Source organism: Palaemon carinicauda, chromosome 29, assembly GCF_036898095.1.
Source record: "Palaemon carinicauda isolate YSFRI2023 chromosome 29, ASM3689809v2, whole genome shotgun sequence".
NCBI classification, from domain to species: Eukaryota; Metazoa; Arthropoda; class Malacostraca; order Decapoda; family Palaemonidae; genus Palaemon; species Palaemon carinicauda.
Window position 1 is genome coordinate 77,095,280 of NC_090753.1, and position 25,690 is coordinate 77,120,969.

Here is a 25,690-nt window from a genome sequence, read left to right on the forward strand (position 1 = left end):
CTGATCAAAATTGTAAGAGTTTTGTCTTTTTCAGGCGATATTTCATCACAGCAGAAGCCTTACACGGCCACTTTCGAACAAAGGTACACAAGAGAAGACTGAAAGCATTAGAACTTGAGCCTCACACCGTAGAAGAGTCTGAACGAGCAGGAGGTCTAGGAAATTACATCCCACCAAAGAAAAGGAAGATGCAGACACAACCAATAGATAATGGGACTTACAACATAAAAGAGGAGGATGTTGATATAAAAGTTAAAGAAGCCATTAAGCAAATGGAGATTATAAAAGAAGAAGCTATAGATATGGAAGATAAAGAAGCAATTAAAGAAATGGAGACAACGTGAAAAGAATGCACGGCTTGAGATTTTAATCTTTTTTCTCATAAAATAAATTAAGGATTTATTAACCTGTAAGTATAATATAGATTTATGCAGTCACTTTTCTTTTATTTAAACCAAAATTAATTTCAATATGAATTGAAGTTTTTAATTTTCTTGAATTTCAGCACTACTACAGAGCAATTATCTATACTAGTTTGTTTGCCAACAAAGGAGGGACTACTGGATATCTCTGACAACTACAGTTCACCATAGAGCTAATCCTGCTATGGCAACCAAAGCATAGACACTAAGTTGTAATTACAGAAACAATGCATGAGAAGTTACACTTCTCCCTTGATCTGTCATTGCAGGGTGCTCTCATTGATAGATGCTTTACTAAAAGGCATATGAAATAAGGACTGAACTTTTGAGCTCCTTACGTATCCTTGGTTCGACTTTCAGAAATATTTTTTTTGTCCGATGTTCTTGAGACACATTCTCTATTAATTAACTTCATCTAAGTTTCTCTACGAGGTTCTTAGCTCAAGTTTTGATGCCATTATTTGTTGCCTTATCATAATTTAAAGCCTCACTTGATGATGAAAATTCAACAGACTGGAGAAAGAATGATCTGTTATGGTTCCGCTTGACCTCAGTTTATCCTATTTCTGAGGAAATCTTGTATTTATAGTTCAGTTTTTCATTCCATTCAGGAAGCTGTTACTAATAGAAAAGAATAATTCTAATTGCATCGTAAGTTGACAGGATAAGTACTACTTTATTTTGTACTTTTAAAATATCTGCTCAACTTGATTGATTAAATTTAATTTGCAAAATATATTTGTTCTGGCGCAAATACAAACCCTCCGCTATTTATAGGGGTATTACTTTCATCGTAGCTGAAAGACTAGCCAAGATGATTTTAGTGAGTAATACTAGCGGATGGGGGTGGGGTAGACCAGCTACCCCACTCACTCACACCCCTTGGGTGGGTAACCACTTTGCTTTTTGGCTTGGTAGTGTGGACATACTGTCACTTTTGACTTAAATTAACTTTCTTTATGCAGATTGTGTGTGCGACTGGAGTCCGGGTATGTGTACTTGTCCTGGTCCCGAGAGCCGCGCATGTGGTACCCTTATGTCGTCCGTCATGACGGACCCTCACCTGCTGTGCTCGGCTTGCCTGGGCCATCAGTGTTCTAGGGACAACACCTGTGATCATTGTCGGGAGAGGTTCAGACTCCAGAAGAAGGTGGCTAAGCATGATTCTTCGCCTTCAGAGTCTTCCTCAGAGTTAAAAAAATCACAGCCTCCTTCTCCTAATCCCCCCCCCCCCCCCCCAACCTCTTTCCAGAGCCTCTCCTCTGCTTAGCCCTTCTCCAGTGAATGGCCAAGTAGCACCCCAGGCCTGGTTACTCCAGGTCAACCCTGTGGGTTAGGAGACGGCATTGACTCCCCTTGCGGGTTCGCTCTGTCCCATCCCCTAGGGAACACCTGCTCATTTACTTGACATCTTGTCTTTTTGGCCATCGCTGAGCGTCGATGGTCCCCTTTTGAACTCCTTCAATTGGGAACGAAGGCATTCTCTTTCCTTCATGGAGGTATATCCTCCTCCTGTGGGCACAGGCGCTGCAGTCCGTCGGTCAGACCTCGAGTCTGTGTCTTACACCGAAGATTTTGCTGGATCCACCAGGGGCGGTGACAGAGCATACCCCGAGGCAGGTTTCTCCTTCGGGGGAACAAGTCTCTTGTTTGCGAGAGAAAACCGCCACTGGGCACCGGCGATCTCTTTATGCTTACGCTTCTCCTTCTGGGGTGGAGGTAGAACACTGCCTTAAGTGAAGTTCTCCTTCGGGTGAACAAACCTTCCCTTCAGGGGGAGGTAGCTCTCGAGCTGTAACAGTCTTCTCCTGGGGCGAAGTCTGCTTTTCATTCCTCTTTGAAGGTTTGTAGGGTGGAGGGATTTGTAACCCCCACTCCATCCTGGAAATTCTCCTCCTTGGGCTGTGAGGAAATCTTCTTGAACCTGCGGGTTCTGCTCACGTTGACCGTTAAGGTTTCGTGACGAACACCCTTTGGGATGGCATGATCACGAGCCTTCGGACTCTCATGTTGAGCCTTCGGGATCTCGTGCCTCTCGTCACGTTGAGTCTTCCGACTCTCATGACAAGGAAATTTAAGATTCCCTGGTTAGGGCTATCATGGCAAGGAAACTTCGGTTTCCCGTTGTGTTGACCCCTAGGGGTCTCACAACCCCGGTTACGCTCTCATTCCGGATGCTACGCTGAACCTTATGGGTTCTCATAGCAGGGAGACTTCAACTTCCCGTCGTGTAAATCCTCCTGGTCACACTGACCCTGACGGCTCTCGTGATCCTCGTCATGTTGAGTCTTGTGTCTCTCATGACAGTTTGACAGTTTTTGGACTATCGAGACTAGCCTTACGTTGAGCCTTTGGGCTCTCGCAGCTCCGTTGGGCCTTCAGGTCCTCTCCCCTATCATTAAGTCACCGTACGAAATTCCCTCGCCGTTTCTGGCTGCAGGAGATTTCCCTCCCCATGGTAAACCTCTAACTAGGAGAGATTCCCACTAACTTCTCCAGGTTCGTGGGCTACTACCAACCCAGAGACGGCTGTCGCTCACTCAACAGCGCTCGGACTCACTCCCCAAGGGGAGGCATTTGCCAGCCCTGCCTACAGGTTAGCCCTCTAAAATTCCTGTTGAGGTTTCAAAGTCCAGGGATCCGTGCTGTCCTAAGGACCTCCCTCCCAGCTCATCCAGAGCGTGCGAGCATTGTTTAAGGTGATGCGGCAAGCCGTGACGGGGATCACCCCCTTTCCCAGTCTGTAGGAGGCACTCCCAGGATTCCTTTGTTGCCACCGCCTCTTCCCTAGTGCCTCTCCTCCATCCGACCCCAGGAGGAGGGACGAGAGTTTCGGCCGGCGGTTCTCCCTCACGAGGAGAAGCCTTGTAAAAGGGCACGGAAAGAGAAAATTCAACTAAACAACATATTGTATATTCTATTTGCTTCACTAAAAGCTAAAACAGCTGATGAGAGCTACACCTATAAACAACAGGAAAATCATAACACAATACTTGCTTCACTCAAAGCTAAAACAACTGATGAGAGCTACACCTATAAACAACAGGAAAATCGTAACACAATACTTACCTTATCCTCAAGAAAATTAAAACACTCGAATTAACAACATAGCTTTATTTTAATGTTTTACTTTTAAACAAAACTATGATTTAGTGTGAGAATGATAGAACTAGAAAATTCTAGTAACAGGTCACATCAACATATAAACATACAAAAATACTTGTAATATTGAACCCTATTTAGAGCAGCAATCAATGATATAATTTATCATTACAAATGCATAATTAAATAACCACAAAGTCCTGCGTATCAAATCCACTGAAGCAACACTTGGGAAAACAACGACCATTTGGTGAAACTCAAAGCAGAGAAGTAATATTCCTATACAGTATTGAACTGTAGTTATAACAGTCAAGCTTTGGTGAAGAAAACACTACAAAGTTTTCCTTATTTGTCATCCTCCTCCTCCTTGTTGCTCTCTGCCTTATACAATTTAGCGCCTTGTCTTGCTAGCCTATCTGCTTCTTCATTACCTTCATGACCATCATGGCCCTTTACGTGAACCTTTAAGAAACAAAATTAGAATGAATGCAAATTTGTATTAAAATTAAAAACTAAGCCAAGCAATAATCAGGAATCTAAGCAATAATCAGGAATCTATTTTCACTTATTCAAGTTGAATGTACCTCCTCCTGTAATGAATTTTTGACATTCAAATGAACCTCAAGTACTGTATTTTGACAGGAAATTACATTTTTGGTAATTTTCATTCTTAAATTTAAAGGCAATACGTGAGATTTAAAGTAATAAAATTCTTTAAAATATAAATGTTTAAACTTAAAACCTACAGTTTTTAATAAAATTTGTATTTTTCCTAGCTATACAAATCTGAGTCATTTATATGGAGGTTATTACTAATCTTTTTCCTATGACCAGTCAATCAAAATTTGGTTGATTGCGTTATGCGCTTCATGCTGGGTAAACGCAGATAATGCACAAGGAGCAAGCATGAGGTTGCTCATAAAGTCTCCTCAACACTCACCTCATCAGAGACGGGACCCTTGGTAAATGACTGGTTTGTATAACTAGGAAAAATACAAAATTTATTAAAAAACATTTTATTGTTCCTATGTGGATACAAACTTACGAGTCATTCATATGAGGAGTCTTCCTTAGGAAGTTGTTAGTCTCCCTGAAAATCTAATCAATATACAGTAATAGCAAGAGACCAATATGCATAATAGAGGATAGTGTAGCCAGCTTGTTAAGAGGTGGGGCCAAACTAAAAAATTCTTGAGATATCAAATAAAAGTGATCTAAGAAGACCACCAGAGAACGGAGTAGCCAGCTCATAACGAGGCAAGGCTGTTCGTTCAGTTCCCTAAAGGTAATCTTTGCCAGGGGTGAAGTGATATCAACATCAAGCATTACATAATAAACATGAGGGCAATTTGTTTTAGTATATCAATAAATACTAAAGAAACTGAGGCATACTTGTTTTGGGGTGAAAGACCCCAGGGCAGGCTTCAAGTTCATTGAAGATCATTATTGGCCCCAGGCGTTCTTTCTAGACACTTCAGTCGGAGTAATAAGGTCTGCTGCTGTAACTGACCCGTGTCCTGTGGGAACTGTCAGTTAGGTCATTATAATAGTGCTGCGACCATGACACCCATTGCGAGGAAGTCCTAAGACTTGAGTGTGATCTTTTTAAGGTAATGTCCAACAGTGGCTTTCCTTTTCCCCCAACAGAATGAGGACTTTCATTAATGCGCGGTTCTGCAGAACGCTGAGGTTACGGCAAACCCACATATATCACGTGCTCAAGGGCTGGTCCCTAGTGACGCTACCTGAAGACCTATAAGCTCTTATTGAGACTAGTGTAAGAGTGGTTTTGCTGAATGCTAAGGTTACAGCAATACCATCTAGATCATATGCTCAATGAGGGTGCCTTGCGACACTTCCCGAGGATGCATAGGTTCTTCTGATATTCTTTATACTAGATATAACGACTACCTTCTTCCAGAGCTCTTTAACACAAGAAAGGGGGAGTGATATGTCCTCGCTATTTGTTTTATCAGAAACTAGCCCTACTCAGCAGAACAAAATAACTAGTTGTTCGTATGATCAGGAACCTCCTTGAGAGACAATATCGTGAAAATGTTAGCCTGACTTCTTAGGATGTTGAGACTGGATTGTTCATTGAACCAGAGATGGGACAAGGTAGTAACTGTCTTATGTCAAGTTATCGCAGGGGTCCCCAGCGACTTTTGAAGATAGCAAATTTCATGTTAAGCTTTAGCCAACAGGGCGTCTATGTTCAGTAACTGAAGAACTTTACTTCCGAACTAAAGGCCTCCATTAGAGAGCATCCTTAGTATTTCTGGGCTAGGTTGTTGGAGCACACTGTTCATTCCTAGACTTTCTGAGAGACAAGCTTGTGAAAAAGTCAGTATCTTTGATTTTTGAGAGGCAAACGCGAGAGAATTTCCCATACCTGGTTCTCATACTAAAAGGAGAATATGATTCCTCTGGGAAAATAGCATTTTCTGCGTAGAGTTCCTGGGGAAAGAGACACTGCATGTAGGCTTGTTTACTTGGCTGGAAGATAAAAGGGTCCGAGTAACAGGTAGTAGGATCCTTGACTTAGGCCCTTCTGACTGGGATCACGAGGTTAGTCTTGGGAGATAATGAACAACCCCTCTTCCCAACTCCATAGTAGGGGGGATTACTCCTATGAGATTGCTATGTCCATCAAAAGCCTTGGTAACGAGGGTGTCGATAGTTCTCTTGGGCAGGGATTCTAGTATCTTAGACCATTGTTTGTTTCAAGTTTTGGATTCTGTGCTTGCAACTAAGCCCTATCGACCAGTTTCTCTTTAGTGGACAGGTTTCTTAAGGGTAGCCTGTCATATTTCCTATGTGACAAGAGATAAGGGGGCGCAGGTAGGCCTGGGAAATATTCGGAATATTACAAGCTAAAGACTTGTTGCCTGAAAAGCCCCTACTTCATCTTTGATGCAGGCCTTGTCTACTCCTCTTAGTCAGGTTGAATCTCAAGTTAGATTGGAGTTCCACTGCAGGTGTATCGTAATTCTTTCCTATTTTCACCTTTCAAGATACCTGAAGAAAACAATCATTCTTTATTTGCTTATCTATCATTCGTGGGGCCACAATTTTGCCACCACATGAACATTCCAAGGAAGGTACCTTACCCTTACTGTTGGGGAAAAAATACTCATGCCTAAAGCTAGCATATGATCTGTCCTTGCTGGGAATATTTTGGGATGAATTGTAGGTTTGTCCAGCTTTAAGAAAAATCTTCATGCACAGCAAGGTCACCATGCAGTGATCCTGACAAGTGTAGGTGTCCGTAAATCTCCTATTCGACTTCCCTACTTTAGGTAAAGAAGGAGAGGATGATTTGAAGGTATGTGTAGTTCTGGGAAGCCTTGGGTCATGTCGGCAGCCGAGGCGGTCTGGCCACCTAGTGCGATGCAGATCTTTTCGTTCCACTGTATCAACTCTGACTTCATCATTAGCGTAAACATATACATACATACATACATACATATACCAAGGCACTTAGCACTTCCTCCAATTTTGGGGGGGAAGCCGACATCAAACAAATGAAACAAAAAAGGGGACCTCTCCTCTCTACGTTCCTCCCAGCCTTTCAAAGGGACTAGACTGAGTTGGGCTAGTACTGCTAGGATGCCACAGCCCACCCTCCCCCGTTATCCACCACAGATGAAGCTTCATAACGCTGAATCCCCTACTGCTGCTACCTCCGCGGTCATCCAAGGCACTGGAGGAAGCAGCTGGGCCTACCGGAACTGCGTCACAATCGCTCGCCATTCACTCCTATTTCTAGCCCATCTGCCTCTCACATCTATCCTCCTATCACCCAGAGCTTCCTTCACTCCATCCATCCATCCACCGACCCAAACCTTGGCCTTCCTCTTTTAGTTCTCCCATCAACTCTTGCATTCATCACCTTCTTTAGCAGACAGCCATTTTCCATTCTCTCAACATGGCCAAACCACCTCAACACATTCATATCCACTCTAACTGCTAATTCATTTCTTACACCCGTTCTCACCCTCTACTTCGTTCCTAACCCTATCTACTCGAGATACACCCGCCATACTCCTAACACAATTCATCTCAAACACATTAAATTTCTGTCTCTCCGTCACTTTCATTCCCCACAACTCCCATCCATATATCACAGTTGGTACAATCACTTTCTCATACAGAACTCTCTTTACATTCAAGCCCAACCCTCTATTTTTTACTACTCCCTTAACTGCCCCCAACACTGCATCCTTCATTCACTCTCTGACGTACATCTGCCTCCACTCCACCTTTTGCTGCAACAACAGACCCCTAGTACTTAAACTGATCCACCTCCTCAAGTAACTCTCCATTCAACCTCGCACGACCTTCCCTTCTCGTACATCTCATAACCTTACTCTTACCCACATGAACTCTCAACTTCCTTCTCTCACACCCTTCCAAATTCTGTCACTAATCGGCCAAGCTTCTCTTCCGAGTCTGCAACCAGTATGGTATCATCCGCAAACAACAACTGACAAACCCCATCATTATAGCTAACAAATGTACACCCACTAGTGCTCATATCTTGCTCAAGATTCTAAGGATCTCTTAAGACACTGTAGAGAAGATCTAAGCTTAAGGATCCCATAGTCATATGGCAAACTTGGTTCCTGAGAACGTGTTAGGAATTGTAAACTTTCCTCTTCCATCACTGTTGCCTCCTGACTTAGGGGAAAAGCTTTCTAAAATCTAGGATCCATCCAACGGGGACATCTCAGAATGAGCTTGTTCAATTTTCATCAAGTTTCCTGCGATGATAAACATAACTATCCCATTATTGTAGACCATTCCCTACAATAATTACACGGAGATGACCTAAAACATCTCTTGTCTAGGTAAGAGGGACACAGAGAGAGTGTGTTTATATCTGCCCCACTCATCAGGATAATTGTTGCTATCCTGTCCTGAGCAAGAACGTAAATACAGAGATTTCCTAGACATAAGCACTCGCTCGTAACTCACAGTCAATGAATAGTCACCCAAATGACTGTGAATTAAGGACAAAAACACAAGTCAGGAGAACTAAACACTAATAGGGTAAACAAGATAAATACAAAAGGCTCGATCGTGGAGAGGAAGTGAGAGAACAACTTCTTCACTTTGCAACCAGCAGTGTTGTGAGGATAAGCTGTGAGCAACCTCCTGCTTGCTCCTTGAGCATAAGCGGCATTTACGCAGCATGATGCCATCAACCAAATTCTGATTGGCCGGTTGTAGAAAACAAGATTAGTAATCCCTTCATAAATAACTCATTAGTTTGTATCCACATTGGAATAACTTCAAATTAAAAGTAGAATTGTGATTTAGAACAAATACCTTCACATACTGAATACAAAAATATACGTCTAAAATACTCACCCATTTCACAGCTATTCCTTCGCAAGCCTTATCCAAGGCAATTAGTTCATCCTTATTCTTGACAGGCTCCCCATCACTCTTAACCCAGTTCTTCTTCTTCCAGCCCTTCAACCATGAGGTCATGCAGTTAATCATGAACTGAGAGTCTGTGTGAACTGCTACTTTTTTGAAACCTGATATATTGTACAGAGCATTAGACAAACATATTTTTTATATTCAGCTTAAATTGAATGGATCTCAAATTCCTTAAAAAAAAAAAAATGACATTTTATTGCCTACAAAAAGCTAACAGGCATCAAAATCTATAATTCTTAAGTCATACAACTTGAAAAAGGTTAAGCACAAACTTGCAGTATAAGAATTGAAGATTTAAGGACTACCTAGCACACGATGTATCTCAATCATAAACTTTAGTAATTTGTATATAAACCCGAGTCCTATAAATAAAGAGTAACCACAGCCATGCTGACCAAGCTAGGTAAACAAACAACCTGTAAGGGAGACTAACAGGTATGTTGACCTGTTCTCCCACATGGCCAAATTAGTCATTCTTGAAACCCGCCTATAGGTTTTGTGGGTGGTGAAATGAGTAGTCAACCTTAAAAGGTTTCAAGGTTTAGTTGGGAAAATAATAATTATTGAGATTTGTGATTTGTTCCGATAAGAATACAAATCCTTATCCTTTAAATAGGAGACTTGTCATGGAAGGGGGGAGCCCTATTTGAGCTGACCGTACAGAAATCCTCTACAGGTAGTCATCGACTTACAACCGTGATAGGGACAGAGAAACAAGACTCATTGCAAGTCATTTGGACATATGTCGAATTTAAAGTTTCTGTAGATCAACAATTGCTTTTATTATTATTATGATTATTATTATTACTAGCTAAGCTACAAATCCTACTAAGAAAAGCAGGATGCTAAAAGTATATGAAAAAAAAATAAAAATAAAATATTTCAAAAACAGTAACAACAATAAAACAGATTTTTCATATATACAGTAAACTATAAAAGAGAGACTTATGCCAGCCAGCCTGTTCAACATAGAAAAATTTGCTGCAAGTCTGAACTTTTGAAGTTCAACTGATTCAACAATCTGAATAAGATCATTCCACAACTTGGTCACAGCTGGAATAAAACTTCTTGAGTACTGGTTAGTAATGAGCCTCATGATGGAGAAGGACTGAATATTAGAATTAACTGCATACCTAGTATTATGAACAGGATGGAAATGTCCAGGAAGATCTGAATGTAGAGGATGGTTAGAATTGTTAAAAAATCTTATGCAACCTACATAATGAACTAATTGAACGACTGTGCCATTGATGAATATCTAGATCAGGAATAAGAAATTTAATAGACCGTAAGTTCCTAACCAACAAATTAGGATGAGAATCAGCCGCTGAAGACCAGAAAGGAGAACAATTCTCGAAACACGGTAAAATGAAAGAATTAAAAAAACTTCTTCAGAATAGATTGATCACCAAAAATCTTGAAAGACTTTATCAATAAGCCAATTTTTTGTGCAATTGAAGAAGACACAGATATAATGTGTTTCTCAAAAGTAAATTTGCTGTCGCGAATCACACCTAAAATTTTAAGAGTCATACAAAGTTACAGAAACCTTATCAAAGCTGAGATCCAGATGTTGAGGAGCCACTGTCCTTGACCTACTTACAATCATACTTTGAGTTTTGTTAAGATTCAACTTCATACCCTATAATTTGTAACATGCACTAATTTTAGCTAGATCTCTATTAAGGGATTCAGCAATCCCAGATCTACATTCAGGAGATTAAATTGACGCAAAGAGTAGCAGCACCTGCATATGCAGCGAACTTTTTTTCTAGGGCAAACCACATTTCATGTGTATATAGTATGAAAAGTAATGGGCCAAGAACACTGCCCTGAGGAACACCAGATATCACATTCCCATATTCACTATGGTGCCCATCAACAACTCTTTGCGACCTACAACTTTGAAATTCAGTAATGATGCTAAGAAAAGACACACCAAATGCCAACTGTTTGCGTTTGAAAAAAAGGGCCTCATGATTAACAGAGTCAAAGGCAGCAATTAACTCAAGGCCAGTCATACAAACTTCGTGATCACAGTCAAGAGAGTTCTGTACAGAATTGGAGATAGTAAGAAGGGCATCGCAAACTCCAAGGCCTTTACGAAAGCCAAATTGCAAACTAGGAACTTGAGCTACCATAAATACATTTACATGGAGTAACATTACCGGTTCTCCCACAAGGGCTAAAAGCTCCTCTTGCTAAGTTGCACAAAAATGACAAATTCGGAGATAATTTGTATTTTTCCTAACTATACAAACCTTAGCTATTTAATATACCCAAAATTGGGGGAAGTGCCTTGGTATATGGATGGATGGATTATTTTCGCGTAGCTGAAATGACGAGCCATTAGAATTTTAACGATAGTTTACTACCCCCATCGCTAGTTGCTACCCCCTCTCACACACGTGTGTGATGAGCTCACTTTGCTTAGAGGTAGGACTTCACGGGGGACAGGGCTGGCGGGCAAGTTTGATTAAAAAGCTAAGGTTTGTATAGTTAGGAAAAATGAAAAATTTTAAGTAATTTTTATTTTTCCTAACATACTTACCGAGAATTACCTCTTCGGAGGGTCCTTGACCCTCTCTCAAACTCGACCAAGATTTCCCGCGCTACCCCCCCTATCTCGCTCCCGATAGTTCCTACCCCCGCCGCCAGGATAATTCCTGCGGCCCGGATTAGGGCAGGTCACTGCTTTTCCCGGGTCAGGATCTCATTAAGTCCTCCGTTTAGCCCGACTCGGCAATGGAAGAATGGCACTCGGGGACGGAAGGGAGGGCCATTACTCAGAGGTAATTCTCGGTAAGTATGTTAGGAAAAATAAAAATTACTTAAAATTTTTCATTTGTTCCGACACGAATACTTTACCTCGAATTACCTCTTCGGAGACTTACACTTTAGGAGGCGGGAGAGCCATTCTGCCACTTGGTTAGGCACATGGTGCCTGGAGGGCTACGTAATGCGGGGGTACAGAGAGCGGATAGGGGGTAGCAGTGGAAAACTTACGCTTATAATTTAAGGCTTACCTCTTGACATTTTCTCTACTGAATCTTCTCCTGAAGAAGTAGGGATGAGTCTATTCACTTGTTGGGGACGTCTTCCAGCCTGCCACTACACAGCTTGTAGGGCGGCGATGACTGTCCCAATGGAGAATCCATCCAAAGACTTTCTTGAGTAGTCTTTGAGGTAGTGGGCCGTGAAGGTCGACTGGTGTGACCAAGTGCCGGCCTGCAGGATCTGGCCCACTGCCATATTTCTCTCAAAGGCCAAGGAAGTGCTCAGGCCTCTGATGTCATGGGGACGGGGAGTGCCTGGTACCGCCACCTTGTCTTCTTCATAAGCCCTAGTGATGACTTGTCTCAGCCAGAAGGAAATAGTGTTCTTGGACACTTGCTTCTTATTAACGCCTGAAGAGACGAAGAGGTTCTTGGCACCCGGACGGAGATGGGCCGTCCTTTCCAGGTATTTCCTGATCGTCCTGACCGGGCATAACTTCAGGTCGTCCGTATTACCTGTCTTGGGGATGGCCGGAACAGAGAAACCTTCAAACCTCGGGTCCCAGACTGCTGGGTTCTGAGTCTTTGCTACAAAGGAGGGTACGAACTTGAAAGATACCTCCTTCCACCCTTTGGAGTGTGCCACGTCGTAGGAGAGACCGTGGATCTCACCTACCCTCTTAGCCGAAGCTAAGGCTAGCAAGAAGACTGTCTTGAGGGTGAGATCTTTGTCCCCGATATCTCTGAGTGGTTCAAAGGGCGGACGACACAACATTTTCAGGACCTTGGTCAGGTCCCATCTAGGCACTCTCCTGGCTTGGGGAGGGCAGGATTGTTCGAAACTTCTAATCAGCATCCCTATGAGTCTTGAGGTCCCCAGGTCGATGCCTTTCAGGAGAAAGACTTGGCCTAAGGCTGCTCGTACTCCTTTAATAGCCGGGATTGACATTCCTATTTTATCCCTAAGGTACACTAGAAAATCAGCTATGTCAGGAACCGAGGCTTTGAGAGGTCTTATTTGTTTTGTCGCGCATCATTTCGTAAAGGCGGCCCACTTCGCCTGGTAGACTACGGTAGAGGATTTTCTTAGATATAGGGACATCCTCTTGGCTGTGGAGGAGGAGAACCCCTCCTTCCTCAGGAGTCGCTCGATAGTCTCCAGGCGTGAAGGCGAAGAGAGAGAGGGTTGTCGTGGAACCTGAGGAAGTGCGGTTGACTCAGTCGATCTGACCTGGGGGGCAGAGGCCATGGCGGATGGCTTGCCAGGTCTTTCAGATCCGCGAACCACTCTCTCTCCGGCCACCAGGGCGCTACCAAAGTCATCTTTAGGTTTTGGGAGGTTCTTACTCTGTTGAGCACTTGTCTTAGCAGCGTGAAGGGGGGAAAGGCATAAACGTCCAGGTTGTCCCACCTGTGCTGGAAGGCGTCTTCTAGGGCTGCTCCTTCGTCTGGTACCGGGGAGCAATAAACCGGTAACTTGGCGTTGAGCTTTGTTGCGAATAGGTCTATCACCGGGGAGCCCCAGCGTTGAAGGATGAGTCTGGCCACCGCTGGTTGTAGGGACCATTCTGTCCCTACTATCTGACCTATCCTGCTGAGGCCGTCGGCTAGCACGTTCTTTTTCCCGGGGATGAACCTTGCTAGCAGTGTTACCTGGTGTTCGTCCGCCCAGTGCAAGATGTTTACGGTGAAGTCGCACAGTTCCTTCGACTTCATGCCCCCTTGTTTCTTGATGTAGGCTACAACCGTGGCGTTGTCGCACATTAGGGCCACGGTGTTTCCCTTCAACCGACTTGCAAAGTGCAGACATGCCTTTTGTACTGCTTTTAGCTCTAGGACGTTGATGTGGCGATGCTTTTCGGTCTCTGACCAGGTCCCGCTTGCTGTTTCCTCCCGCAGGTGGGCTCCCCACCCTAGGCTGGAGGCGTCCGTGAACAGGAGAAACTCGGGGGGACAGGACCCGAGGGGCATCCCCTTGAGGGAGTTCGACCGGCATCTCCACCACTTCAAGGCTGCTTTCGTGTCCGGGAGGACTGGGATCGATGTTTTCTGAGAGCCTGTCTGGGACCATAGAGCCTTGAGGTTCCATTGTACGGGTCTGAGCCGTAACTTCCCTTGGGGGACTAGCTTCTCTAATGAGACCAGATGGCCTATCAGCCTCTGCCAGTCTTTCGCTTTCCTGGGAAGCCCCGACAGGAACGGCTGAATGATCTTGAGGAGGTTCTGTATCCTGTCTTCCGAGGGGAAGGCCTTCCCCTGCACGGTGTCCAACGTCATCCCCAAGTACCCCATTTTGTTGGATGGCGTTAGGTTCGATTTCTCCAGGTTGATAATGATTCCCAGACTCCTGCAGAAACGGAGGAGGTCCTTTCCTTGCTCTTCCAAGAGGGCCTTTGAACTGGAAAGGAGCAACCAGTCGTCCAGGTACCTGATGAGGCGGATACCTCGTTCGTGAGCCCATACTGAGACTGTCGCGAAGACCCTCGTGAACACCTGAGGGGCCGTCGACAGTCCGAAGCAGAGGGTCCGGAACTGCAGGATCTGGGAGCCCCATTTTACCCGGAGGAACTTCCGACTCGACGGGTGGACCGGAATTTGGAAGTACGCGTCCTTGAGGTCGATCGTCATCATAAAATCTTTCTCCCTCAAGGACATCAGGACGGATTTTGGGGTGTCCATCTTGAAGTCCGTCTTCTTGACGAACCTGTTGAGGGCCGACAGGTCTATCACCGGTCTCCACCGCCCCCTTGCTTTCTCCACCAGGAACAGGCGGCTGTAGAAGCCTGGCCCTGGGAGAAGGACTTCTTCCATGGCTCCCTTTTCCAACATGGAGGAAACTTCTTTTTGCAGGGTAGCCCTTTTCAACGGGTCCCTGGGAGCTAACCATTCTGTTTGGGTGGCTGGAATAAGAGGGGGTGAGTCCGCTATGAAGGGGATCCTGTAGCCTTCTTTCAGGACGGACACCGTCCAAGCATCCGCCCCATACGTTTTCCATGCTTGCCAATAGGGTCTGAGGCATCCCCCAACCCGAGGCTTGGGCGGGAGTAGGGGGCCTCTCCCTCTACCTTCTCCTAGAGGGGCGGCCTGATCTGCCCCTCTTCGAGGCGGAGTAACCCGACCTGAAGGAGCTGGCAGAAGCTGTAGCTCCCCTGCGGGAGGGCTGAGGAGTTGATGTCCAGGAAGAGGCGGGGGCGTCCCTCCTCGAAGAGCTGGGGACAGCCTGAGGGGTCACGGCACTATCCGAGACTGACCTCCTATAAGGAGGCCTCCTGGAGGATGTTTGCTTAGGGACGTTGGTTTCTCTCCTCTTGGACACCTTCTCCATCAGCACTTCTAATTCCTTCAACGGAAACAGGTACTCGCCTCCTAGGGGTAGGGTGCGAATCACTCGCGCCTGTCTGTCTGGGATTTTCCTTGACACTTTGGAAAGCACTGTGTCCCTCTTCCGGAGGACCCAGTTGGCCGTCAAGGAGAGTGCCTGATACGCCATAAATTTGAGAGCTTTCCCCCCGGAGGTGATAAGGTCTGACAGGAGACCTTGTTGTTCCGGGTCGTCGGGGTCTGTGGAGGCCTGTACATTAACTAACGTGGAGGCCCACCAGTCCAGCCATGAAGAGACGTTAATCATGTCCCTCGACATCTCCTCCATCATGCCTGCTTCAGAGGCCGAGAAGGACACAGGGGCTGAGCTGGCCCTTCCGTCCGAGCCGCCTTGTCCTAGGATATCCACGGCTGAGTCCACTCTACAGGGGCCTGGGCGTCGCCCTTCCGGGATATAAACTTTGGCCTGTAGTTTAAGACCCTGGAAGAGTTTGGAGGAACTCTGGGACCTGGGGGCCTCCGCAGTGCTGGCCACCAAGTTGTCGATGTACTCCTGGCCGAGTACTAGGTCTGGGGCGAGAGGCAGGGCCAGAGAGGACTTCGGAAGGACGTCCCGGTGCGTGTATCTCAAGAGGCTCGACCTCCAGGTATTCACCTTCGTCGCCTCGGGTTCCGGAATCCCATGGGTCCTTCTGACGAGGCCTACCACTCTTCTGTAGGCGGAGTCCTCCGACGGGGAAACCTCGCCTCCGTCGACCGAGGCATCGGCTTGGCTGAGGGGAGCCGTGCTTGGGTGGTAAACTGGCCGCTCCCTACTAGGTCCCAGGGAGGCCGTCCCGCAACCGTAGGGCGCACCGTACACGGTTGGGTCTCGCCGTGTGGCGGGTGCCACCGACCCCGGGAGGCCTTTCGACTGGCCCAAGGCTCTGGACGCGGAGGACACGGTCCCGGTGGGAAGACCCGACCCCGGCAACCGGTCCTTCCCGCTCGACGTCCGACCCAGCTGGGCTGGTTCGGTCGGGCTGTCTTCTCGGAAGCGCGCTTCCTCCCGCCGGGCGGGGTGAACCGAAGGCCTCGAGGACTTGTGCCTGAGAGTGAGGTCCTTCTTGCGTAGCCGGTCGAGCGGTTCCAAGTTGTATGTAGGCAGTGACAACTTGGAGGCTCGATCACTGGACCGAGAGTCTGGAGAGCGGTGCTTCCTGGACTCTCCTGGGGGCACGTAGAACCATTCGCCGCCGCCGGGAGAGACCTCCCTCTTGAACTTACGGGAGTGAGAGCGTGGGCGCCTCCTACTGTGCCGCGACCTCGACCTGGAGCGGGAACGATCACTATCGGTCCGCGCTCTCTTACGGTGCCGTTTCTCCCTGCGTTCTCCCCCGGAGGATGAGTCTGCTTCCGAAGAGTCCGAGGGTGCCACGTTCCTCACGTAACGACTGCTAGAGTGATGCGCAGGGGAGGCCCTTCGCCGTCGACCGTCCGAGACAGGGTGCTGGAGAAAGTCCTCGGGAACTGCTGTGGATACCGAGGGTACCGAGTCCACTCTGTCCCTGCTAGAAGGCCATGGACCCAGGGATACGTCCATCCTTAGCGGTGACCTCCCTGGAGTCTTCGGTAACTTCCACCCGAAGGCGTCGCTACTCGGGCGACGAATTCTCGAGTGGTTCTCTTCTGGCGGGGGGGAACCCGACGCACCGGCCCACGAGGGCGGGGGGGGAGACTGAAATCGCCACACTGCCCCATACTGGGTCTTCTGAGGAAGCGTGATCCCCTGCCACGTGGCCCGATTCGCCCGAAACACTCGCGGCCCTTCCGTTTACTCCCGAGGGGCCAGCCCTTGGTTCCTCCTTCACACTGGGTTCACTTGGGAGGACACTATGGCTAACAATCACACTGGGGGTTTGTTGGCCACTCCTCTGCGAAGGAGACGGAGAGGCCGAGGCTTCGTCGGACCGATCACTGACCGACTGTAAGGAGGACACGCCACTCACTTTCTTGGGGGAACGCTTAGACGACGACTTTTTCTTTGTACCATACCGTACCCACTGAATGCCGTCCCAACTCACGCACTCGGAACATATGTCCGAGGAGGAACAAACTTTACCCCTGCACGTGGAACAAAGGGAATGCGGGTCCACTTCTGGTTTAGAGAGGAAAGCCCCACACGACTTTCCTGCTCTAGGACCAGGACAACGACGCACGTTCTCCATCGTTCGCACACGAAGGTCAACACTAACGAGTTACAGAAAACCCTGGATAACACAAGGGGAACGGACTGAGGACACTTTGCGAAAACGCACTATCGCAGAAAAAACACAAGTCCGTACACTGGGAACACGTGGGATCACAACGCGCCAAAGGATCGAGAGTTTAAGCGAGAGAGTGAGATGTTTCGTATCTCACGACCAAGGACTTAATGAGATCCTGACCCGGGAAAAGCAGTGACCTGCCCTAATCCGGGCCGCAGGAATTATCCTGGCGGCGGGGGTAGGAACTATCGAGAGCGAGATAGGGGGGGTAGCGCGGGAAATCTTGGTCGAGTTTGAGAGAGGGTCAAGGACCCTCCGAAGAGGTAATTCGAGGTAAAGTATTCGTGTCGGAACAAATACAAATTATCTCCGAATTTGTCATTTGTTCCGTAACTGAAATACAAACCACGCTATTTAATATGGGTGACTCAACCCTTAGGAAGGGTGGAAAAGTCCCACCCATACTGGCTTTTGGCTTTGCCCGGGGACTCATTATCCGAGTGTGTCAGTACTCAACAAAAAAGAGTCCCTCGCACATTGCTACGCAAGGGCTGCGGCCTACATAAGCTGTATGAGAAGGATTATGTGTGACTCGTCCTAAGAAGCTCTTTAGATGGAAAACTTTAGGCTAGGACTTACCCAATACCACCTCGTCAGGGTATGGGGACGTGACAGTATTAACTTAATACTAGGAACACAAGGAAGCATGGCTTACCTGCAGTGGTTTGAGGTCAGCTATCCAGAGAACCCAGGATGCTGCTTTCTCCAAGGAAGGAGAGGATGAAGAAAAGAATAAGGGCCAGACAAATCTTTTCATTCATGCAGACTAAGAACGGGTAACAATGCCTTCAACCCTCTGCTACCTGTCCATTAAGGAGCCTGAGGTTAGACCAGCTATTGTACAGCCACCACAGGGCCGATAGAGAACGTATCGAGCCTCCTGTGTGTCACGTCTTGCAGGTAGTGGGCTGTGAAGGTCGTCTGACGCTTCCACACCCCTGCTTATAGAACTTGCGTCACCGAGAAGTTCTTCTTGAAGGTCAGGGACGTAGCTACAACCCTGACATCATGCGCTCTAAGGCGACATGACGGAGGAGGGTCAGGATTCAGGGACATATGGATCACCCTACGAATCCATGCAGAGATGGTATTCTTGGTGACCCTCCTCTTTGTTCTCCCAGTGCTCACAAACAAAGCTTGCACTTGGGGACGAATGCAGCCGTTCTTTGAGATATAACCTCAGCCTCCTTACTGGACACAGTAGATGGTCTGGGTCATCTGTTACAGGACGAAGACTAGAAATCCAGAAAGAGTCGAATCGAGGATCCGGCACTCCCGGATTCTGTGTCTTAGCCACAAACTCAGAGACGAATCTGAATGTTACCTCCCCTCATCCCCTAGCATGGGCGATGTCATACGAGAGACCAAGAAGTTCACCGACTCGCTTGGCCGAAGCCAAAGCTAGTAGGAACACCGCCTTCCAAGTTAGGTGGCGATTTGAAGCTTGGCGAAATGGATCGTAGGGAGGCCTCCTAAGAGGCCTGAGAATTTGAACCATGTTCCCTGGAGGAGGTCTCACTTCCGACTGAGGGCAGGTACGATCGTATCTTCGTATGAGTAGGGAAAGTACCAGCGACGAAGAAAAGTCCACTCTTTTGAGCCTCAAGGCTAGACTTAAGGCTGAGCGATAGCCTTTCATTGCCGAGACTGAAAGGCGCATTCTTCCCACAAATAAAAGAACTCCGCTCTTGCTGGAGTAGTGGTATCGAGTGGAGAGATACCCCTTCATGATTCCAACCACAGAAAACTTGCCACTTTGCCTGGTAGGCCCCTGCGGATGACCTGCGCAGGTGTCCAGACATCCCGTTCGCAATTTGTTGCAACAATCCTCTCTTAGTGAGGGGATGCTGGATAGTCTCCAGGCGTTAAGTCGAAGCGAAGCTACGGCTTTGTGAAAGATGTTGGCATGTGGTTGTTCGAGTAGCTTGTGTCGCAGAGGGAGTTCTCCCGGAGGTTCCGTTAGGAGTTGCGGAAGGTCCGGAAACCATTCCGCGTGATGCCATAGCGTAGCTATAAAGGGTCATCAAGCAATTGACCGATATTCTGGTCTTGTTGAGCACGCTCCTCATCAGACAGAATGGGGGAAAAGCGCACACGTCAGTGCTGTCCCACCATTGTTGGAAGGCATCTTGCCAGAGTGCTTTGGGATCTGGGACTGGGGGCAATACAGCGGGAGCTTGAAGTTCAGCGCTGTAGTGAACCGATCCACAGTCGGGTAACCCCACAAAGTCAGGACTTTGTTGGCCACTGGATGATCCAAGGACCACTTGGTACTCATTATCTGAGATGCTCTGCTCAGACTGTCGGCAAGCACATTCCCTTTGTCTGGAATGAAGCGAGCCGATAGAGGCATCGAGTGGACTTCGGTCTATCTCAGTATCTCTACTGAGAGATGGGATAGCTGCTTTGAAAAGGTACCTCCTTGCTTGTTGATGTAAGCCACTACTGTGTTGTCGTCGCTCATCACACCACAGAGTGATCCGCTAGGTCTTTTGTTGGCACTGTTGAAGGGCCATGAAGAACGGCCTTCATCTCTAGCAGATTTATATGGAGGCACTTTTCCGATTCTGACCACAGGCCAGAGGCCCTGTGGTACAGAACGTGGGATCTGGAAGTACACGGCCTTCAGGTCCATTAACACAAGAAGTCTTGCGATTTACTGCCAGACTGACTGTGTCTGTGGTCTCCATGCTGACCGAAGAATATCTCCATGCTGACCGAAGAATATCTCCATGCTGACCGAAGTATTCTTTAATCTAGACCTCTGCCCACAGAGTTCGCCCCCTTGCTGATCCCATGGCAAGGGTGCTAAATGACACGGTATTCGTCCTCACAGGAGGTAGAGATGTTGTGAACAGGACGCGATATCCCTGACTGCTTACAGAAATCGTCCAGGAAACGGCCCTGAGTTGCTGCAACCTGTCTGCGCAACCTTGTAGGTATCCCGCCACTGGCGGACATGCAGGGGAACTGCCAATCCTAGCGTTTGCGGCCTCGGTTGCCCCTTTTAGGATTCTTCCCTCCCCTGGGGAACTTTTTTGCCTTTCTTGTCCTTGACCGGAAAGGGCTTAGACCCCACTGTCTTAGCTGCCGTTGATTTGGTAGGACGTGGCTGCTGAGGTGCTGGTTTATAGGGCTTGAATGTCAAAGCCCTATATAGGAGGGAGTCTCGGCGACTTCCTACACCTCTCAGCCGCCTGCTTCACGTCCTTAGGCTCAAACAGGTTCGTTCCCATAACGAAGAATGTCTGAGCCTGAAGATTTGGTGCTAGAGGACTCCCGGTATTTCTTTGGAGTCCTTGACTCCCTCCCGGGAGGGATGCAGAACTCCAACAATGACGGAGGCAGGCTCTTCTCTACCTTTATTTAAGAAAACTTATCGCGCGAGGTGGGGTTTCCCTCAATGGTGTGATTGGGTTACGTCTCACCTCCCGTGACTCTCCTGAGGGCGGGAAAACTTCGTACGAAGGTGAAGGAGAAAAGTCTGAAGGGGGAGAGTACCTGCCTCGAAGACAGCTACGTCCTCGGAGTAGTTACCTCGTCCGAACTCCTCTTTCCTCTTCGAGGGAGGGGTTGCAGCCAAGGATTTGTGGCTCCATTCAGAGAGAACAGCTTGAAAGCCTGTGCTACCGCTCTGATTAGAGTCCCAAACCAGGCTTCCGGCCGACGGTTGCGCTGTCAGACACTCCCTCTGGAGAGGAAGTCGCTTGTAAAAAGATAAGGACAGCATGTCCCTGGACCTTTCTGGAACATTACCCCCTACGGCAAGCACACTGTGCTGTGCTGTGCTTGGGGGGGGGGAGAGAAAAGTGGCAATGGTGACCTTACAGCGCGTTGTCCGGCAGCCTCGGGCGGGGGAGGGTATTGGCGATTGCGCCAGGGAGAGCGCTGGTGCGATAGGAAATACCCGAGGGGCGCGCACGGGTGAGACTTAAGGAATCAGATTGACGAGCCCGTGCGGACCAGAATGTTGGCACGCGTGCGGCTATCAGCGCACGCGCATACGAGTTTGTTGGCGCGTGCGAGCACACGGAAGAGATCGTCGGCGCTTGCACGCGGAAGAGATCGCCGGCGCTCGCAAGAAGATCGCCGGCGCTCGCGCGCGTAAGAAGATCGTTGGTGCTTGCGCCCATAAGAAGATCGTTGGTGCTTGCGCCCATAAGAAGATCGTTGGTGCTTGCGCCCATAAGAAGATCGTTGGTGCTTGCGCCCATAAGAAGATCGTTGGTGCTTGCGCGCATAAGAAGATCGTCGGCGCTTGCGTTAAAAGGTTGGCGAGTGCACGCGCGCTTGGTTGAAGGATCAGCTGACAGGACGATCAGGAACTGGGATGTGTCCTTAAAAGGGAGGGCATCCCCCTGAAGAGGACCAAGGCAGGTCTGCTTCAGAGTCCAGAGCTGACGATCAACACTTGAAGTACTGCTCGATACTCAGAGTAGTGGTCTCTATGAGAGACCTCTCCCCCGAACAGGAGAGGTGACCTTCGTAGAAGAGACTCGGAGACACCGCAGGCTGAACCACTGGTGAGCGCCTGTGCGCTATCTCAGGAACTCCAACGATGTGCGCTAATGCGCAGGGAACGTTGACGAGCAGTGCCTGGAACAGGGTGTCTATGGATAGCAGTCTCGGGAACAGCAGGACCAGCAGGCAAGCGCTTGCGCGCAGGAGAACGTTGGCGCTTAAGGGACTTACTCACAATGTGAGAAAGCCCCTTTGCCCCGAAGGCACCGGTGTCCGTTGGATAACGGGGGCGTGGGCGCCCACAGCACGTCAGCAGCCAGGAACGGAGACGGCAAGTCAGCAGGTCTAGGAGAACGAGACCCCGAAGGATCAGAGTGACTAAGGGCACGAGAGACCAAAGGCCTAACATAGCTTGAGTTGCGAGACCCCGAAGGGTCAGCGCATCACTAAACACCGAAGTGTTGGAGTGACTAAAGTTACGAGAGCCCAAGGGTTCTGCGTAACTAATGTTACGAGACCCCGAAGGGTCAGCCTAACGGGAAACCGAAGTTTCCTTGTCACTAAACACCTTAGTGTTAGTGACTAAAGTTACGAGAGCCCGAAGGGTCAGCGTAACGAGAAACCGAAGTTTCCCTGTCACAAAACACCGAAGTGTTAGTGACTGAACAGCAAGCTGGTCTAATCAGGAACAATCCTCAGAAGAGGAGTCTCTACGAGTGGCCTCTCTCGCGAACGAGAGAGGTGAACACTTCGTAGAAGAGACTTGAAGACACTGGTGATGGTGCCCCTAAGGGCCGTAGGGTCAGTAAGCTGACCTATAAGGAGCAATCCTCCGAAGAGGAGCCCTTACGAGTGACCTCCCTCGCGAACGAGAGAGGTCAAGACTTACCCTGCAGCTGCTCAGCCCCTTAAGCATAGCTACAGAAGCGACCGCTCAGCCCCAAGAGCATAGTCACAGGAAGTTCCATGGACCGACCTTGCAACCGCTCAGCCCCTTGAGTATGGTTACAAGAGCGGTAGCTCAGCACCAAGAGCAACCGCCTAAGGACCAGGAAAATTAAGGTATGAGAAGTTCCCCCCTCCAGGGGGAAGATCTCACACCTGGGAAGGGAACCTCCCTCGAAAGGGAAGTTACCTACCCCTGGAGGCGAACCTCCTTATCGTTCTAAGATGAACTGAAGAGCTGACAGTTGTCACGGGAGAACTTCTAAGAGAAGGGATAACAACCATGAAGATGTCCTAGAGAGAGGGCAGCAACAGCAGACTCCCCAGGCATAAACAGGACAGCTCTGCTTCGTTGGCACACCAGTCAAACGAAGAAAATCTGCATAGTTAACTGGGAAAATAAAGCTAAATAATTATTTAACAGAAATTCCCCCGGGAGGAACTCCGAAGAGTAACCCCGAGGGAAAAGCAAAACATAAGAATTAAAAATTAAGTATGCGCCCTCCTCCCCCACTGACATTCACGGGAGAAGGGGGAGGGCGGAGAACTTTAACAAAAAACAGAATCATAACAATTATAATTATGTAACTGATTTTTGAATGTTCACAAGTAGTAAGAACCACTGACCCCCTTAGGGAAGTGTTCCCCAGAAGCTGAAAAGTTAAAAATACAATTAGATTTCATTAAAAATAATTGAGGCAAATAAAAAGGAAAATCAACTCAGCTCGCAACAGGAAAGAAGTTTCCGTAATAGTACGTAGTAGTAGTAAAGGGTGAACGAGCTCGAGTAGAAAGAGAGAACGTAGTCAAACTAAACTCCCACATTCCTTTCGCTGAGAATCCAAGTTCCCCGTAGGAAAGGAGGAACAGCGAAGATAATAGATGAATGAAGAAAGTCCAGCGATGATGATTCCCCACGGCGGACGAATTAACGGAAAGCCGAAGGAAACGACCGAAGGACCAAGAGGGAGAGGCCGCGCCCCATGACGAGAAACCGTGGTGGCCTAGCACTACGCCGGTGTCGTTGTCGTACACTACCACACAGCACAAACACTGAAAAGAAAACTTACTACATTTCTATACACAAAAATATATACATAAACAAAGAATGAGTAAAAAGACAAAAAGCATTAATGGCTGTCAAAAAGCGAGGGTGAAAGCGGACACGTCCGCTCACCACCCGAGCCAAAGTAAAATTGAGCTCATCACACAGGTGTGTGAGGGGGAGGGGGGGGTTGCAAGTTACCCCTCCCTACCCCCCGCTAACTAGCGATGGGGGTAGTAAACCCTCGTTAAAATTCTCATGGCTCGTCATTTCAGCTACGCGAAAGCAATAACCCATTTTAAATAGCGTGGTTTGTATTTCAGTTACGGAACAATAACAATTTTGGAGCTAAGAAATCTGCAGGCTTTAAGAAAAAAAAAAAAAAGGAAAAATACCATTTTGGTCTACACCTCCATAAGCATCAAGGTCCATTAAGAGCTTTAATTTCACAATATTGAAAAACTAAACTAGTTAGTTTAGCCTCAGGAAAACAGGAATGAAGAAGATAGTTTCTCATTAATCTGCTTACTGTAACATCAGCCAAAGGGGTTGTGTTTTCCTTTGGACAGTGAGTGAAAGAGCCATCTGGTTCAAGTAAAGGAGGAACTGTTGCGTCTTACGTCTACACCAAAGAGTGCAGATTTAAGGGTAGCCCACCACTTATGTTCCCGAGTTGTACCAGAAAGGGTTATTTTATGGTTAATTTGTATTCCTTTCAGTTGAGGCATAAACTCTCTGAGCAAAAGCTCCTAAGCCGAGTATAATTATTCCATGTCAAATATGATCTGTTACCCCTCCATAGATGATAGGCCTCCTGTTTCTCCAAATAACCATGTCTTCAATCATCATTGAACCAGGGTTTGTCTTACACACAGTACTTTAGCACACAAGAAGGGATACGTATAATAATTAAGTTGACCATATTCTCTTTCAAAGGAACAACAGGATCAAAACTACTATACAATTATGACCAATTCAAGCCCAAAACATCATTCAAAATGCCATTCCAGACTGCTTTATATTTTATATAAATCTTAAATGAGTATGATACACCAGGGACAGACTGCTCACTCTTATTACTAATGAAATCAAGGCATGATCAGATATCCCAATGAGAGAACCAACCTTACTTCTTATAACACCAGGGTAGTCTGTGTATACAAGGTCCAAGCAATTACCAGACCTGCGAGTAGCTTCACTTATGATTAGCTCACAGCTTGATTCAACGGAAGAGTCCAAAGCTATCAAGCAAGGGCAATCAGTAGGAGAAACAAAATTTAACCACTCCCTATAGTGAGCACTGAAATCACCAACAAAAATAAAAGAGGCATTTCTATCATCTGCTTGTATCTTAGCCATAAAGGTAAGAAGACAGTCAAATATATAATAAACCATATCTAGATTCCGGTAGATCGGACACAAATAGAAGTTGTTGTGCTCATGACTTCCACATTCCACATTCATAGCAGGACAGTCAGTCCTAATATACACCGCCATTCCCCAGGCCCTAGGAATGGCATCTCGTTTCAAAATTATTGGCTTCTTAAAACCAGTTATAAGTAGCTCAGATAGTACCTCATATTAAAAACCAAAGTTTCTGAGCATAAAAGAATATTATACTGTCTGTAAGGCCTAGGATATTTG

The 25,690-nt window shown here is 47.3% G+C and overlaps 2 protein-coding genes across 3 annotated transcripts in view; one reads left to right on the forward strand and one right to left on the reverse strand.

The window, feature by feature from the left end:
- Positions 1-437, forward strand: part of LOC137622272 (zinc finger protein 593) — a 32,116-nt gene extending 31,679 nt beyond the window's left edge. Inside the window, exon 3 of the mRNA XM_068352805.1 lies at positions 35-437. Coding sequence (XP_068208906.1) covers positions 35-344 — 310 coding nt within the window. The 3' untranslated portion in view covers positions 345-437. The remainder of the gene's footprint in view (positions 1-34) is intronic.
- A 3,084-nt stretch (positions 438-3,521) lies between these two features.
- Positions 3,522-25,690, reverse strand: part of LOC137622273 (ribonuclease H1-like) — a 36,881-nt gene continuing 14,712 nt past the window's right edge. For both annotated transcript variants that reach the window (XM_068352806.1, XM_068352807.1), the window contains exons 5-6: positions 8,898-9,070; positions 3,522-3,986 (exon numbers count right to left, since the gene is read on the reverse strand). In XM_068352806.1, coding sequence (XP_068208907.1) covers positions 3,870-3,986; positions 8,898-9,070 — 290 coding nt within the window. In that variant the 3' untranslated portion in view covers positions 3,522-3,869. The remainder of the gene's footprint in view (positions 3,987-8,897; positions 9,071-25,690) is intronic.